At 29.6% G+C, this 19,664-nt stretch overlaps 4 protein-coding genes across 4 annotated transcripts; 2 read left to right on the top strand and 2 right to left on the bottom strand.

Annotated features, from left to right (window-relative positions):
• The first annotated feature begins 6,921 nt into the window (after nt 1-6,921).
• Nucleotides 6,922-16,562, top strand: LOC124491450 (mitochondrial proton/calcium exchanger protein). The gene is made up of 5 exons (XM_075733637.1): nt 6,922-8,042; nt 14,509-14,804; nt 14,878-15,018; nt 15,079-16,257; nt 16,332-16,562. The coding sequence occupies exons 1-5, from the start codon at nt 7,154-7,156 to the stop codon at nt 16,548-16,550; spliced, it is 2,724 nt and encodes a 907-aa protein (XP_075589752.1). The 5' UTR covers nt 6,922-7,153; the 3' UTR covers nt 16,551-16,562.
• On the top strand, nt 9,969-12,535 carry LOC124491451 (uncharacterized). Its single transcript, XM_047054089.2, has 2 exons — nt 9,969-11,207; nt 11,280-12,535. The coding sequence occupies exons 1-2, from the start codon at nt 10,410-10,412 to the stop codon at nt 12,453-12,455; spliced, it is 1,974 nt and encodes a 657-aa protein (XP_046910045.2). The 5' UTR covers nt 9,969-10,409; the 3' UTR covers nt 12,456-12,535.
• On the bottom strand, nt 12,489-13,610 carry LOC124491452 (2-aminoethanethiol dioxygenase). Its single transcript, XM_047054090.2, has 2 exons — nt 13,002-13,610; nt 12,489-12,926 (listed from the first exon to the last, which is right to left on the bottom strand). The coding sequence occupies exons 1-2, from the start codon at nt 13,465-13,467 to the stop codon at nt 12,628-12,630; spliced, it is 765 nt and encodes a 254-aa protein (XP_046910046.2). The 5' UTR covers nt 13,468-13,610; the 3' UTR covers nt 12,489-12,627.
• Nucleotides 16,563-16,813: 251 nt separating the features above from the next.
• LOC124491686 (ectonucleoside triphosphate diphosphohydrolase 7) lies at nt 16,814-19,645 on the bottom strand. Its single transcript, XM_075733667.1, has 2 exons — nt 19,062-19,645; nt 16,814-18,982 (listed from the first exon to the last, which is right to left on the bottom strand). The coding sequence occupies exons 1-2, from the start codon at nt 19,076-19,078 to the stop codon at nt 16,954-16,956; spliced, it is 2,046 nt and encodes a 681-aa protein (XP_075589782.1). The 5' UTR covers nt 19,079-19,645; the 3' UTR covers nt 16,814-16,953.
• Between the last annotated feature and the right edge of the window lie 19 nt (nt 19,646-19,664).

Below are 19,664 nucleotides of genomic sequence, written 5' to 3'. Positions count from 1 at the left end.
GTGTGTGTGTGTGAGTGCGTAAATGTTTCATTTCAAATTGATTGATTTTGATTTTTTGGCACCGATCAATCGATTATTGTTATCGATTTCACATCATATCATCATCATCATCATCATAATTAACATTATTATTTGATAATGTTTAATCTATATTAAATCAATCGATTGATTTAAAATTTAAATTCTCAAATCTAAATAGAAAACAAAAAAAAACCCAATATACAACCAAATGAACCATATGGATCTCATCACCATAATCCATCCGGATTTTTTTATTTTTTATATTCCAAAATCTATATTCCGATATGTTGCTATAGACGTCATAATGGTTACGGGTTTTTTTTCTCTTTATTCAATTAAATTTTCTAGATTCTCAAATTCTATGCTGCCGCCGCCGCTGCTGCTGCTGCTGGCATGAATTTCATTCAAATATAAAACGAAATTGAAAAATCTGGTTTCATTCTATTTTTTTTTTTTTTTTGTTCCAAACGAGCTGTTACATCAGTTTTTTTTCAGTGGCAGAGAATTTTTTTTCCCATATATGCATATGTTGTTGTTGTTGTTGTTATTGTATGATTTCATTATTGCACACATTTGAATTGCATACATTTCATCATCATATATCTGAATGATGATGATGATGATGATTATATAACGTAAAATTTTGAATGTAAATTTTATTTCTATTTTCAAATTCAACTTTCATATTCTGATGAAATAAAAAACAATATCCGAAACATTTTGTTTCAGGCACGTTATTACACGAAATGTATCCAGAATTATGGCATGGTATATATAGACTGGTAAATTCTGCTCCGATATCTAAATAATGATGACGATGATATTAATAACGCTGAAATGAAACAAAAAATTTTTTTTGTTTCATTTTTGGGTTTATATATACAGTATATATATATAGATCATCATTGATTATGATGATCCATGTGATCCAATATTTAACCGTAGAGTTTATTTACATTTATCGGTTCATTTTTTCTTTCTTTTTCGATTGATCAAACATACACACACACAGTGGATGGTTACAATTTTTTTTTTCGTTGTCATTTTCTCAATATTTATCGGGTATATATATTTGTTTTTATTTGGAACGAAAAAACGGCATCATTTGAAATAGCGGCAATAGTGGTTGTTCCATCATCATCATCATCATCATCATGTATTATGTCATGATTCAATAGCTAATTTAACCGTAAAAGTTAACAAACATTGTGATCGGAAAAAAAGCTTAAAAGCAAAGAGAGAGAGAGAGAGAGAGAGAAAGTGAAAAGTGAAAACAACGACGATATAATAATGACGACGATAAAACGATTGGAGCGAATTTTATTGCACTCACATACACACACACTGAGTCTATGTGTCAAACTTGTCTTGTTTTCCAGATTCATTCATTCATTCATTCAGAATTGAATTGAATTAAATTGAATTTCAATTCAATTTTCTCGTAACATTTTCATCCATCGACAACAAAAAAAACCTTGTTCATATATATATATATATGATGTTATATTGAGCGTAAATGATGTTCATATTTTTGTTTTCCCTATTATTCGCCGTTCTGTTTTGTTGTTCATTTCATTTAGAATATATGAGAAATAAGTGATCCTGGAACATCGAATCAACTAACTAACCAACCAACCAAATAACAACAACAGCTCAGGCGCAAGGTTTTTTTTCCATCTTTTCACTTTACTTATAATAATAATGGTGATATATATCAGATGTCTATGTGTATGTGTGTGTGGATATAGTCGCCAATAAGGAGAAATAAAAAAAAAAGAAGGGAAAGACAGAAAAAGAAAAAAAATGAATAAATTTGAATAAATATGTTCAATATATACACACACACACACACAGAATGAGTGAGAGAGAATGGAACAAAAAAACTTGAACAAAAAAAATCATCATCATCATCATAATTCTGGATCGTTTGTCATTATTATTTTAATAATAATGACAACAACCATAAGGTCCTTGTGTTGTTTCCTTTTCACTATTTCCAAAAAAACTCATGTATTTTGTATTGTGTCAATCTTGCTGCTCAACTAGCACTCATTTTTCTCTAGCGTTCAATGTGTGGATAATTAAATGCCATTTAAACTTAATCGTAATATATACATTTTACGTGATATAATATACACACATTACTTAATGGAAATCAATATGTTTCAAACACACCCACACCCACCTACACATCCGGTTTAGAGTTTTCAGAACGACAGCAGCAGTATCGAATTAAAATTCAATTAATCTTTTGACTTTTTGTTTTCTATTTTTAATTGATTTTTTTTTTAGATATAAAAGACAAAAAGGACATTTAAATATTTTAGATTTTTTCACTGAAAAAGCTTCTATTTCTGAGTTTTTTTTTAGATAATGAAAATGTATGTTTGGATGAAAAATAAACTCCTTTCAGACATCATCATCATCATCATCATCGTCATCATCATCGTCACCGTCATCATATTCTTTGAGAATCATGGATGATGATAATGATGATGATGACGATGATGATGGAACCATTAACGAGAATTCACTTAAAAAAAGGCGGCAATTCTTAATGGAAGATTCATTTGGGTCAGCCGTTTAATGTGTATATAGGCGCGATGCATTTGAGTATTCGAATTTTTTTTCATATGTGCGTGTGCATGTGTTATATGGCAAAATGATTGGTCGAATTTATATATTTTTTTTCAAAATAAAATTACCAAACGACCCTACCCGCGTTTTTTTTGTGTGTGTGTACCGAAAAATTGTTTTTTTTTTACTCCATCAAAGAATCCATTTTTATTCCATCATCATCATCATCATTGAAAATAGAATTTTTTTTTCTTTGAAAACAAGTTGATTCAGCAGAATAACATTTGTTTCAAAAAAAAAAATTTTTGTTAATGATAATGATCGCGAGGCCTTGTGCAAAAATAGGGTGAAAAGTTGGAGCTGATGCCAATACAGCGGAAAGGGGGAAGGCAGCGCGAGGCCTTGTTAAGGCACCTGATTATGATGATGATCATCATCATTATGAAACAATGAAATGAAAAAAACAAACAGTGTTTCAAAAATAAGAGAAAAGTTACAACAAAAATTACATCACCATCATGATCATTTTCTTGTGTTGTTTTCAATCAAGTGAAATTTGTCGATAAAAGGTCAACAAAAAAAAACTAAGGTCATATTAATATCATCTATCTATCTGCATACCTACCTACCTGCCAACAACAACAACAGCAACAACAAACAACTTGGTTTTATGACCCAAACAACGATATATTTGGTATATTATCAATCGATCGATTGATTAATCAATCAATAAATATTAACCTACACATGTATGTAATAATAAAGGTATGTATAAAAGCCATAAATAATGTTTTTTTTTCTACATTTTCTTGTTCATCATCATCATCATCTTGATGTGGTTTATTATTATTGATTTTATTGTTTACATTTGTGGCGCTTTAACACCCCCCATCAAAAGAAATAAAATAAAATTCGATTCCATTGATTAACGTAGTGGTAGTAGTAGTAGTAGTATATGTTTCGATTACGTAACTTTTATTCCAACATATATATAATAATAATAATTACCTGACAAAAATGAGAAAAAATTTTGAAAACGAAACGACATTTAGATTTATTTGAAATTGATTTGATTATTGTTTGTTCGTTTTGTATTCAAATCAAAAAAACAACAACAACAGCAACATGAAAAGACATTGAATGAAATTTAAAATTTTAAAATCCCCGTGTTGATATATATGACAACAATCGTTTGACCCGTGTGAGTATTCATTCTAATCGTCATCATTATTACCGGTATTTATTCATTTCATTTCATTCATTCAAAATAGTTGTCAATTATCCGTCATCAAATTCAACATAATGTGTTTTTTTTTGTGTGTGTTTGTGTATAAATGAATGAATAAATGAATGGTAAGTGTATTGAAATCATATTTATGACACCACCATTTTATTATACACACAACAAGCAAATGATTTTCTTTCATTTTTGTGTTTATTTGATACAATTAACACATGCATACACAATGAAACACTGTCATCGTATTATTATTTTTTTTTTTCGCTGCTTGATGATTGTTATTCACAAATCGATCACACACACACACACGATTGAATTATTTTTGTATGGAGGGTTTCTCATTATTATTATTTTATTTGGGTGAAATTTAAACGGTTTTTTCTATTTCTCTCTCATATTCATGCAATTTCGGATATTTTGACTTTTGACATTTATTTTTCTAATACGGTTTTATTCAATTTCATTCATTTAAAATGATATGGCCATGTCATTTGACATTTTTCGCTGTTGTTGCTGTTGTTGTTGTTGCTGTTATTGTTATTTCAAAATGACAAAAGGACACGGCTATTACCATCGAAACGACAACAACAACAACAACAGCAACCAAAAAAACTTATTCAAAAATGTGAAAAGACCGGTCATCTTTTGAAGCAAAAATATCGTTCATTCATTCAATCATTCATTCAGATCATTTGAAATTTATTGAAAAAAAAAATTTTTTTTCCTCTTCATAAATTTTCAACATTAATCGTTGATAATAATAATGTCCAAATAGCTTGACATTTATAAGCGGTTTATATATTTGATGATGATGATGATTATAAAGGAAACGAGAATTGCCATGTTATCATTATTGTGTGTTTTCAACCAATAAAAAAAAAACTTGAAAAGAAAATTTTTTTTCCGTTTTGTGCAATTGGTCTTGTGTACTAAATATATATATATGAATTTTCATTTCAATAATAATAGAATATCTTGTTTGTTCATCAATTTATCGATTGAATATCATGAAATTCTGAAATTTGAAATTGAGAACATATATATATCCTTTATTATAGCTCTTTTTTTCTCTCTATGAAAGATCTGTGTTCATTTATTGATACAATACATTGATTGCTACTGCTACTACAGATTAGGTTTTTTTTTGTTAGCTGCTTAAATGGCCATAGAATGTAATTTTTTTTTCATTCATTCATTTTACACACTCACTAAATGGTAACAATAATCATCATCATCATCATAATCAATGATCAACTCAACGAACCAAAAATGAACACGAATACACACACACACACACACATTCGAATGAATTGACAATATCATGAATGAATGAACAGGAAAAAAAAAATTGTTTCACGCTTTTTATTTTCTATCCACCAATTCAATTTTGAATCTTTATTTCCTTACCAGAAAACAACAACAACAACAACAGCACCCGGACAATATATACAACATTTCATTGTTCGGGTTGTTTTCTCGTTGATTAAAAAAAAACCCCATATAGAAAGGGAGAGAGAGAGAGCGAGTGAGTGAACATATCGAAAGTCGAGTGGCTTTTTTTCCGTTTGCTTCTGGTTTAATTTGTTCAAGCAAGTGTGTTATGACGGAAATATATTATATATATAAAAGGCCAATTTGTCGTCAAATGATGATGATAAAAATCGATTCGTTATATATATATGACGACGATGATATACATTTAGCAATGATATCGAACTTCTAATAGTTTTTGGAATTGAATTGGAATTGTGATAAATAAAGCATCGACAACAACAACAACAACAAAAAAAATCGTAACGAATCAATTTGTTGGAATGGTTTTTTTCCTCTATCTCTCTCTCATTCATCTCTTTCCAAAATGGTTCATCATCACTGATGATTATCATCATCATCATCATCACTGATGATCAGTGTGATCATTCACTTGAGATTTGAGTTTTTGTCTCTCTTTCTCTCTCTCTCATTCAACCCCTACGCCAATTCAAGTAGGAAAAAAAAGTTTCCAAACAAAAAAAAAATTCATTCATTTTTATTATTATTTACCAGAAAGAAAGAAAAAAAACAGAAAAGAAAAGAGAGAAACATTATTTGGTTGTAACAAACAAGCAAAAAAACATTGCATTTAGTTTATATTGATTGTCATGATCGAAATGAATCACGCATCATCTGTATATCATTGCTGCATGTTTGTGTTTTTGTGTGTAGAAATATTTTTTTTTATAAACATTTATATTACACACACACACACACATCATAGTGATGAGAAGGCGGAGTTTTATTTACAAAAATAAAAGTATAAAAATAACCTCCGGTAGGCTGAACCTTTTTTTTATTTGATGATTATGATGATGAGAATATTGCTTTGAAATGTATGAAAACACACACATAGAATATTAAATTGGCTGCAAGAAAAAGGCGTTAACTAGAAAAATGTTTGAGAAAAAAATGAACAAAAAAAAGGAGGTACCCAGAACAACAACAACAATAAAAAAAACACACACACACATTCACATCATTATCCACGTTGATTCAATTGATAATATAAACGCTTCATCATCGTCATCATCATCATCATCATTATTTTCATTCTTATTTTCCTTTTTTTTGTTTTGTTTGATAAAATAATAACCTTACTGTTTTATTCTGTGTGTGTGTATTGTGTGTGTAATGATGATAAAATTGAAAATGTCCTTAAATTTGTTTTATCTTAAAAATATTTGCTTCTTGTTTTCCACCATCACCATCACCACCACTATCACCAGCACCACTACAAGAATTTTAACTGATTGAATGAATATGTTTTCGAATATATACAACATCTTTGATTATATCGACAGATATTAATACTACTGCTATTACTGTTACTACTACTACGACGACGACGACGACGACCAACGATGATGATGATGATGATCATCATCATCATCATCATTAAGATGTTATTGATGATGACGATGAATATCATTCTTGTATGATTCATATCATAACATCATCATCATCATCATCATCAAAATCATTTTATCGTGTGTGTGTGTGTGTGTGTTCAAGTGAAACAAAATGAACATTTTTATTTTTCGTTTGTTGTTGACCAAATGAATTATTTCGATTTGAATTTTGAATGAAATTTTCAATTCTTTCATATTATTCTATGAATGTGTTCTGGTGTGTGTATCCCATTTATAGATTCAATTTTTTTTGCACTCAATTGATTTTACATTCAAAATTATTGTCTGTTTGTGCATCGAGTAGGTCTGTGTGTTGAATTTAATTAAATTATTATTCTTTTTTTGGTCAAATTATTGTCATTGATTTAAGATGCTTGAATTGCATCAATCTTCATCATCATCACCATCTTCTTCGTCTTCTTCGTCGTCATCATCTTCATCGTTATCATTATCACCACATTCATCATTACGTTCATTGTCATCGTCATCATCAAATTCTTCTAGTCCAAATATCAATAGTCAATCATATCCAACAACAACAACAATAACAACAGCAACAAATGCCAATGGTCGATTTGATCCATTATTTTCAATGAAACATTTAACTAATTTACATGATGTTGCCGTAGCGGCTGTAGCCGCTGTTAATGGTAAACATTCACAACAAATTACGATTCCAAATTCACATTATCATACACATCATTCATTGAATAATTTTCTTACACAGACAACGCCCCCGTCATTATCATCATCATCATCAGCGGCAATGTCTGATTTATCTAAATTAACATTAACAAATCAACAATCAACAATGGCTACATTGAATTCATCATTATCGATTGATGATAATTGTAGTAATAATAATAATAATAATAATGGTGTTGGTAGTAGTAGTATTTATCATCCACAACAACATCATCTAAATTCAAATATTCATCATAATCATTCAGCTATTTTAAATCATCATTCCAATAATAATAATAATAAATTGTCAACAAATCAATCACCATCATCATCTGATGGTCAATCAATGATTAATTCAACGACAACATCGGTGACAGCAACAATAACAACTACGACAACGTCATCATCATCCTCATCATCTTCATCATCATCATCAGGAACATCACATTTTATTAATGATATTCTCAATAGGCCAGCTAATTTAATTGCCAATAATTCATCATCATCATTGACGACGATGAATAATACGGCGACAACAACAGCAATATCAAATACAGCTAATAATTCACCTGGAACAATATCAACATCATCGACAACATTTAATAATGCACTATCAGTGTCGAGTTCATTACAGAAATTTCCATTGTCCGCTAATAATGTTTGTTTTAATGCAGCGGCTGCAGCTGCTGCTGCCGCAGCCGTTGCTGCAAATGGTTTTGGCAATGGTGGTGTCAATAGCGGTGGTAATAAAATCAATCCATTAAATGATCCATTATCTGGTCGTCATATTTATTGGCCAACTGCTATGGTACAGAATTCAAATTTATGGCGTGAACGTTTTGCTAATGCAGGTATATTTGAATTTATTAATTGTTTTTTTAAATTTCAAATTTAATCAATTTTTTTTGCTTTACAATTTAACAGTATCTCAATCCTGTACGGATAAAGATGGTAAAAAGAAACATACACGTCCAACATTTTCCGGCCATCAAATTTATGTATTGGAAAAAACATTTGAACAAACTAAATATCTGGCCGGTCCGGAACGAGCAAAATTAGCCTATGCATTAGGAATGTCCGAAAGTCAGGTTAAAGTAAGTGACACATTGCACAGCAGGCAGGCAGGCAGGCAATAGATCAAAACCATATTTTCATTCTTCATAGATTTTTTTTATCATTCCATTCATAGTTAATTTGATTACCCGTTAGATGGCGACTGCTTATGAGTAAAAAAAAATTTTCTAATTTTCGAATCCACTTTTTTTAAAAAATTTTTTAGGTTTGGTTCCAAAACCGTAGAACAAAATGGCGAAAAAGGTATGAATTTTTTTTTTTTGACATTGAGTTTTTTATCTTTATTTCCATTCATATTAGACATGCGGCCGAATTAGCAACAGCAAAGAAAAAAAATGCAGCTAATATGGCTGCAAATGGCCGTACAGCATTATCATCACCAACAGAAGATGATGATGATAATGATGATGATTATTCATCCGATGATGATGAAGAAATAATTGAAACAAATAAAATGCTCAAAACAACATCAACATCTAATGGTAAACGACAAAGTTTTTTTGCTGCCAGTTGAATAATAATCGAACGCTAATTACATTCTCGTGCAATAAATAATGAAAATGATGAAAACAACGAAAAATAGGATCGAAAATATTTTTCTATTCATGGAGCGCTTCCATACATATACAACAAAATCGTCAATACAGAATTCATTTTGTGTAAACTTGTAAAATAATTTTTATTTATTATTATCACAATAATCACAGTAACCAAAAACGAAAAAAAAATGGCAATTGATGTGGTGTAACCAAAAAAACAAAGACAAAGACAAAATTTCATTTCATTTCATTCCATAATCATGTATCATACATACAAATCATACATCCTGAATATTCATCCAATGTGTTTGTGTGTGTGTGTTTATTCTCAATTGAAAATGACGAATTTCGATTTTTTTTTCTCACATCATAAAATCGAATGCTTTTGTATAGCCAGCCAGATTAATATTATTCATCAAATGAAACAACAACAACAACAAAAATCAATAGATCAGATCTTATAATATCAGATTCGATAGAATTCAATAAAAAAAAATGAAATTTTTACATTGATGACAAAAAAAAGAGTGTATCAACGGTTTGTTCCATTTATATATATTTCAATTGTTTATGAGAAAAAAAAACTTGTTTCTTTTCCCATCATGCAGCTAACTAAAAAGATAAGTAGTGAGATTTTATCCATCCAGATGTTTATCCATTTCTTAATGATGAAATTTACTGGGAAACTAGTTTTTTTTTTCTTTTGATGTCCGGTGACAATAAACATCATCATCATCATAATCATCACTTCTTTTTCGCGTTTTTTTTTCTTTTCTCTCTCTTTCTCTAACGCTGTTGGCTATTTTTAGTCGATTTTGATGAAAATAGGAAAAAAATTAGCATCAAAGTTTTCAACGACAACAACAACAACAACAACAACTGTATCCATTTATGCTTTTTTTTTGTAGAAAAAAAATGAGATTCAAAAAAAAAAATCCTTTTTTTTCTAACGAAAAGAAAGTGAGAAAAAGATTGTTATGATATCGTTTTTTTTTTTGACAGGAATGGAAATTAGGACATGATGCCTGTGTATATGGATACTAAATCCATACATAGATTGTTGTGTTTTGTTGTTCTTTTTTTCTGGGTTCACATTTCACATGCACCGTCCTTGTTTGACAACGACCATCATCACGATTTTGGATTCTCCAAAATCCAAAAAAAAAAAAAAATAATAATAATGACAACACAATGTGATGGATAACAATAATTTTGTTCAAATAAAAAAAAACTTTTTTTGTCCGATCGTTGTAGTTGTTGTCGTCGTCACCATTGAATAAGGACAAACATTTTTTTTGTCTTGTTTTGTTTTGTTTTCATCCACTAAATATGGATGATCATCGTTGCCTCCATGGCCGAAATTCTACCATTGAATTTGTATTATTATTTCTTATCATCATCATCATTATTACAACAAATCAAATCGATTTGGCCATTGCAACTAATAATGATCAATCAACAACAACGCCGACAACATTTATAAATAGTTTAATTGCACGTTTTCAATCCAACGGTATACGTGGTTATGTATTGTTCACAGAAAATGGTACATCAACATCAATATCGACGAAAATTTTCGATAATGGATCAAATAATGAAACTTATAGCTGGAAAGTATATAATGCTGGCTATATGATCGATAATAATGATTGTAATGTTCGTAATAATATCTATTTAAGTTTTGATCTAACATTATTGATGGGTTCAATAGAACCAATCAGACAGAATATATTCAATGTACATTTGAATTTTGTTACCGGTGAACATTCATTTCTTGGTAAAACATTAGTATTAAAAGGTAATGATAGTGGCCGTATGTCATGTGCAATAATACTTCCATTTGAAAATAAATCAACATTTATTGCATATTTTCGTACAAATATTCATGGTATTGTTTATTTTCTACAAAGTGGTAATCTATTCAGTATTGTATCAAGTTTACATCATTTATCACCATTGATTAAAACATCATTATATGATTGGAATATTGTATCAATGATCGATAATCATCGATCAACATTGAAAACAACAATGAAAAATGATGAAAAAAATTTTGATTCTTATTATAAAAATGAAATACAAAGTTGTAATTCAAGTATGGATAATTTACAGCCATTACTTCAAAGTGTAAGTGTTATTATTATGATTTTGAATTTAATTTATTCAATTTTTTTTTCGCTCTTCCACTGATAATAATAGATGGAAACAAATCAGATTAGTGTTTCAAGTGAATCATCCACATTAAATAGCCGTAGCTATATAAATCTATTGAATGTACCGAATTTAACATCATCATCATCATCATCATCATCATCAACAAATCTATATATAATACTACGTAATAATGATCAAAACATTGCCTGTGCACCTATACATCAATTATATCCACGGAAAACAGTTGCAAAATTTAATGAACCTGATTATCTAATTGGACAGGTAATGTTTAGCCAAGAAAGTCCAATCGATCCAACATTAGTGGATATTGAATTGAAAACCAATAAATATGGCTATAGTTATGGTATTGATGAATTGCCATCAATTTCACGTGCAGCTGAAGCACATAAAACCTGTCCAAATATCAATAATATTATCTATAATCCAACAAATATTAGTCCATTTTCTGTACCGATCGAAGGATTAGGTACAAGTGATCAATATGCTATTGGAGATTTAAGTGGAAAATATGGTACATTATTACAGAAATCGGATGAAAAAATCAGTACAGTTGATTTTAATCTACCATTATTTGGACCAGAAAGTGTAGTGGGCCGAGCATTAGTATTCTATGCACCAAATGGAACAACAGTTGCATGTGCTAATCTAGAATTAGTCGATGTTGATATGACCGTTTCATTTGCTACATTCGATAAACCGATACAAGGACAGATTATTTTTAAACAGCCAAAAAATCGTTGTAATGAAGATACATCTATTTATTTTGAAATTTCACGTTCCAATGATAATGATACAATTACACATAATCATGAATGGAATATACATCGCAGTCCAATATTCACCGATAATAGTTGGAGTACATCGGATTGTAGTAAAACGGATGAAATATTTAATCCATATAATAAAACAATGGACACCATTTATCGTCGTGATTGTAATGGAAAAAATTTGATTGCCTGTATTATTGGTGATATGTCGAAAAAATTGTCAACAATTGAAATTGTACCATATAAAATCAATGAAAATGGTGATGTTAATCTGAAAAAATATTATTTCATCGACATTCATTTACCGTTATGTGGACCAAACAGTATAATTGGTAAATCGATACAGATTAATAAAAATAATTTCGATCAACAATCATTGGCATGTACGAATATTGTACTGTTTGAAAGTGATGATGATCAGGATTATTCTTGAAGAGAAAAAAAAACAAATTCAAATTCTAATCTAGTATTTTAAATTATGTGTGTCAATAAAATAATTCAGATAAAAAAAAATTTTTTTTGTTGTTCACTATTTTATTTGTTCAAATTTTTCAAAAAAAAAAAAAAAAAAAAAAAAACAAAAACAACAAAACAAAACAATTTGATTAGACCAGTTGAATGTTTGGACCACGATAGATTAACGTATCACAGTAATAATCTCGACTATCCAATGTTCGTAATAGCCATGTAACATTTTTATTCAATCGATCATCGAAAACTGTATCGACAAATAAATAGAAATAGCTATGAGTATATTCCGTATATGGTGGTGATATAATATCGGCCATTATTGCCGAATTTGTTATTGGTCGAATTTCGTGTATATTACTATCAAATGGTGTTAATGTTCCAACATTATAATCATCACTGGTAATTATATCTTCACCAACATAGATGACTGGAACTAGAGAAAAAAAACAAAACAGCGACAATAAGTTTATTATTATTGAAAAAAAAATTCAATTAATCTAATACTTACCCAAACAATGATGATCTAATTCGGATACTTTGTTCAGAATTTCATTTGGAGCACATAGATTATCAAGAATAGTATAGCTTTTAATCGAAATACTGCCATAAACACATTTAATGAAACCATGCATACCAGGATGATCATGTAATGGTATTAGTGATGTTTGTTTACGAAAACCAAAAATTGTTAATGAAAAAAATTGATTCTGAAATATCGATGTATAGGTAATCGGTGCCGATGATGATGATGGTAGTGTTGTTTGTAATTCATTGTTCATAAGGTTCGATGATGGCAAAAATAATTCATCGAGATCATAGTGAATATCATTCAATGTAATTTGTGAAAATAATTTTTTCAATGTCACGACATTCGTTTCATCCAATACGGCCGTTGATTTTTGGCCATTTTTTCGAAGAAATGATGAGAAAATGTTTTGCGATAATTTACATACATTCTGTACGATAGTTGTCATTGTTTTCTACCTATAGATCAATTATGATCATAACGAATTTAGGTTATACATTATCGCTGTCATAAAATTGCAAAACGCGATTCGACCAGAAATTTTTTTTTTGATGACGTGACGATCAGCTGTTTGTTTTTTCACGGCCAAACACACGTTGTCTATGGATGACGATGATGATGATGATGATGATATCAATAAATCTTGAAAATCAGCTGCCAAGTTTTTCGGATGAATATAATAATCGAGTGTTGCATAACACAATGATAATACAACCTTTATTGTCGTCATTCACCTCGATCACGGACAAATAATTTCTTCTCTTTTTTTTTATGTGGCTGTTGGATACATCACACACACACACATACAAATATACCGGACATACTTTGTTCATCAATCATTTATTCGAAATAAAAAACCGGCAAAAAAATAATCATTTTTGATTGCATCATTTTTTTTATTCGCATCCATAAATCATCACGTGTACATCGTGACCAGACCAATGTCATTGTTGTTATCGTTATTTGTTTGTTATCGTTTGTATTCATATAAAATGAGCTCGAGATTTATTCAATAGTTTTTTTTTTGTTTCTTTTCATTGCGAATCGAATTTTTATTTTTTCATTCATTCATTCATTATCACAACAACAACAACGAAACAAATTGACCATTTCAATAAAATGCTTATGCATAATCTATATGGATTACCTAGATTTATATCAATGAATCCATTAATACAACGATCATCACGGATGATATTTCATCCAAATTCAAATCAGATATTTATCTATAATCATACTACTTATAGATTTTATCGTAATCAATTCCTAAATCCACATCATTCGGCATTTGTACCATATGATAATGATGATGATAATAGAAGAAGAGAAAAACGTTTGAAAATTCAATTGAATCATCTAATGATAATCAATCGCCATTTACATATAAATCGTCCATTATATGACCTAAAAGATTCATCAAAAGTGGAACAAACGGTTAAAGCATTACGAGAATCAAAAGTAAAAGAACCACAAAAAGCTGTTCAAATTGAACCAAAACGAAGTCTAGGCAAAAGAATATGGGATGAAATTGTTCATTATTATCATGGATTTCGTCTATTAATTATCGATATTGGTATCGCTTCAAGATTGATATGGAAAATATTGAATGGTAATAGTCTATCACGACGTGAATATCGACAATTAGTACGTACATCATCCGATGTGTTTCGTTTAGCACCGTTTTCCGTATTTATAATCATACCATTCATGGAACTTTTATTACCTGTTTTCCTGAAATTTTTTCCAAATATGCTTCCATCAACATTTCAAACGGCTTCATCACGAGTATGTTTTTTTTGTTGTTGTTGTTATTATTCTTTGAAAAATTGACTTTTTTTTGATCATTATTGATATATAGGAAGTAAAAGTCAAACAAGAACTTAAACTTAAATTAGACATGGCAAAATTTCTACAGACAACATTGGACGAGATGACACTTCAAGCACGTGGTGAATCACATTCGAATCGAGCGAAAGAATTTAAGCAATTTTTTGATAATGTAAGTAATGAAAAATTATTGAAAAATTATCTACAATTTTTTCTTTTATCCCGTGGTCAGATTAGAAAATCCGGTGAACAAGCATCAAATGATGATATATTAAGATTTTCCAAACTATTCGAAGATGAAATTACATTGGATTCATTATCCAGGCCTCAGCTAGTAGCCTTATGTCGTTTATTAGAATTACAACCAATTGGTACCAGTAATTTTCTTTTATTTCAACTTCGAATGCGTTTACGAAGCCTTAAAGCTGATGATCAAATGATCGCTCGTGAAGGAATCGAAAGTCTGACTGTTTCGGAATTACAACAGGCATGCCGTTCACGTGGTATGCGTGCACTTGGTATTTCTGAAGATAGACTTCGATTTCAGCTAAGTCAGTGGTTGGAATTGAGTTTGAATGAAAAAATTCCCAATTCATTACTATTACTATCTCGTGTGTTATATTTACCGGAAAATATACCAGCCACCGATCAATTGAAAGCTACCATACAGGCATTACCTGAAGGTGTTGGAACCGAAACACGATATAAAATTGGTGAAACTGAAGGTAAAATCGATAATCGTACCAAGATTGAATTATTGAAACAGGAAGAGGAAGCAATCAAACGTGAAAATGAAGAAGAAAGACTAAAGAAACAAGTTGAACCTGCTATTGAAAAAGAAATGATCAAAGAACAAGTTATTGATAAAATTTTCGAAACAGTCAGTGGTGGTAGTAGTGGTGAACCACCAAAAGTGGAACCGGTACTATCAAAAGAAGACATAGAATCAATTGAAACGGCATTGGAAAATTTGGCAAAAGAGAAAAAAGTTTTAATGTTGGAAAAAGAAGAACTTGATGAAATCAAAGAAGAATTAGATGATTATAAAGAAGATTTAATTGAATTCAAAGATATTGCTCAACAAACTGGCGATATAATACGTTTGAAAGAAAGTAAAGCAGCAAGACGTTTACGAAAACGAATGGATAAAATGGTGGGTAAAATGGATAAAGTTTTCGATAGCCTAGAGTCAAAGAAGAAAAAATTGGAAACAGCAATCAATCAATTGGAAAAAGAAGGAAAAGATATTGATCAGGTGAAAAAGGATGTTGTAAGCATTAATGAATTATTACAAACGATACGGCCATTTACCGATGTATCGGATGATACAAAATCCAAACGAATACTTGAAGTATTGGATAATTTGGATATCAATCATGATGGTCTAATCGAATTGGAACACGTCTTTAAGGTTTGTAAAAAAAACATTAACATTTAATGACCAACTCTTAATTTATTTATTTCATCCAAATGAAAAAAAACCAGGTCATTGAATTAATCGGACGAGAAAATGTACAATTAACACCAAAGCAGATCAAAGAGATTATTAAACTATTGATCCAAGAGGAACAATTAAACATTGAAGAAAAGAAAAAGAAACAATTGAAAAATGATACAAACATTGAATCATCAACGGTACCACCACCACCACAACAACAACAGCAATCGCAACAGATGAAAAGCAATGAAAAATCTTCATTTTGATCGAAAAGAAAAGCAACAGAAAACAACAATAATAATCTTTAGGGCATCCGAGTTTATTGATTATTAAAAATTTTTTTTAATAATTCATTTTGTTTTTGTTTTTGTTTTTTTTTTTTTTTTGGGAGGGGGATGGTGATAATGACCAAATCGACTAGTAAAACACAACATGAATACCTGATTGGAGTATACAAACATGCAAACACACACATTATTTATATGTTGAAATGGGAAAAATGCAGAAATAAAAATAACAAAAAAAAAAATTTTAAGAAAAAGAATTTGTTATTCCTATATATTAGTCACATACACATACTTTATATATAAATATTTTTTTTCAAATTTAAATTATTAAAAAAAAAATTCAATTCATTATTGTTTTTGTTGTTTTTGTTCATTTATTGATTTATCCAAAATCAATAAACACCTGTTGTTGTTGTTGTTGAAGTTGTTGTTGATGCTGTTGTTGCTGTTTACGATATGATTTATCATTGTTATTATTATTACCACCATGAAAATCATTATGATCATCATCTTGATATAATGGATATGTTTCCTGTATTAATTCTTCATTGGATGGATAGAAATTTTTTCCCATTTGATTATAATTATTATTATTATTATGATTACTACTACCACCACCGACATTCAACATTGATTGTAAACGATGAAGATAGATACAAATGCAGAATATAACGGCCAACATACATAATGTGAATAATAAATATTGAATATAAAGATTGGTTGATTCATGTGGATTAACAACATGTTCACTCATAACACCATGCTGTTGATCTAATGTACGTAATGGAAAAAATCTTGTACGAAATATTAATGCACCTAATGTCCATTGTACTGGTTCATCATTGATCATTGATACTGAACGAAATTGTTGATAATTCGTTGGCATACGAAATCCATTATGTAATATTGAATAAATCCATGATGATTTAAAACATTGATATAATAAACGTTTAAAATCAGCATTTGGATAAAGTTTTCGTTTATAACGATCTTGTGTTACTAACCAACTGGTTGAACAATATTTTCCAGATGATTTAGCAAAACTATCTGGATTATACGGGCCACCCATATGAAATATGTCGTTCATTGAATACCAGAATTCTGAAAGTCCATAAAAATCCGTTCCAATGAATGGTACAGTAATATTTTTCAATTCTTCAAATGGACATGTATTATTATCTAGACACCAATGAATACCATCGATATTGATCATATGACGAAGTTTTTCCACACAACGTTCAAATTCTCCACTACCTTTAAGATGATATAAATATTGTGTAGATGATAATGTTGATGTATGACTAGGATTTGTAGTATTGATCGTTTCAGAACTATCGATCGATAAACATGGATCAAATAGTATCGTTTCTCTGGTTGTCAAACTACTATTATGGTATTGTAGATTTGTTGATTGTTCGTTAATTAGATAATCGACATAATTTTTACGTGCAGCATTTGCACCTAATGTTAAAAATGTTGTAACAAATAATCGATATTGATGATTAATATCATGTTCATGGCAGCCAAGATTTACTTCAAATATTTTACTGGCAAATTTTTCCTTTGAAAAACGTGATTTCAATTGATTATATTGTGAATTGGTTGTTATTTCGAATGCAATCTGAATGCTTGCACCACCCATTTCAATCATACTGACAGTATTCATACGTTTCCATTGTTTATCATCATTCTCGATTGTAATCGATGGACCTTTTTCAATTGTATGATCAAAACGACCAATCATGTAGTTTAATGCAATCCAAGAATAAAGACCTTCTTCTTTACCGGTGATAACGGCCACACTATTTTCTGTGAATAAAAATGAAAATTTTTTCGGTATTTCTTGACGTAGATTATCCAGAATTGAATTTTGTGTTTTTGTATCCAATAAACGCATTCCAGCCGTAGCCAATATATAAAGTGGTGTTTCTTTATGTTTTTCCTTTGGAATATGTTCGGCAGCAAATTCCAACAATGGTGTTATATAAAATGATGCTGATGATGTATTCAAGGCACATGAAGATAATCCAGGTGTTATTGAATGATAAACATCATGTCCTAATTGATCACGTAACATACGAATTTTGAGCAATTGTCTCATATCACCAGAATGTGGTGGCCATACATAAATATAAACACGGCTACCACTTGAACCAGCATCAATCATCACAGCATATTGTAATTTATTTTTCATTGAATCAAGATTATCATCAAAATGATTTATAGATGATAACCATAATGATGATGATAATGATGATTGATCAGATAATAGTGATGATGATGATGACGTTGACGATGACAATGATGAATGATGGACATTTTTAATGAAATAAAAAATAAATAACAAAACAATTATCATCAACAATAATCGTATGTGGCGATAATTTTGTCGTTTATAAAATTCATAAAATCTATTTAAAAATGATGAAAAATTTCGAATAAACATTATTCAATTCAACAACAACAACAACAATAAAAAGTCACACTTACCTAAGTTGAAATAACATTTAGGAACCAAATAATAACAATAACAATGAATTTAATTAAATCAACAAGTATATGGGGAAAAAGTGAAAATCAAAACAATGAAATTAATGTTTCCGGTGTATGCGTGGCTATAAAATTTTTTCCATGTTTTTTTTAAAAATATGAATGGTGTGTGTATATTTGGATCAAAACACAAGAAATCTACTATAAAGTAACGAAAATTTCCGAATAGAAAAAACTGAATTGATTTTCTATTGTTGTTGTTGTTGTTTGTTGTAAAGGTGAATCATAAAAACAACAACAAAATTTCTTGACAGGATTTGTTTCCATTTACAGATGTGTTTATAAATGCTCAATTTAATTCATTTCGATTATGGGAATGATGATGATGATGATGATGATGGAGCAACAATTTTGATTGACGAATTCTATTTTCTTTCAATTAATAAGTGTTTTTTTTGTCTAATTCAAGGCTGTTGTTTTTTGCTTATATTTTTGTGATTTTAAAACACGTATAGTTATAGTTAATTCACAAAAATAAAACCACCCACATCAATAGAAAATATATTGCTACCTTGAATGTGTTTAGTATGTTTGTTGTTGATG

Source organism: Dermatophagoides farinae, chromosome 1, assembly GCF_024713945.1.
Source record: "Dermatophagoides farinae isolate YC_2012a chromosome 1, ASM2471394v1, whole genome shotgun sequence".
Classification (NCBI taxonomy): Eukaryota; Metazoa; Arthropoda; class Arachnida; order Sarcoptiformes; family Pyroglyphidae; genus Dermatophagoides; species Dermatophagoides farinae.
The sequence above is the reverse complement of the archived record's forward strand: the minus strand, read 5'-3'. Positions and strand labels throughout refer to the sequence as shown.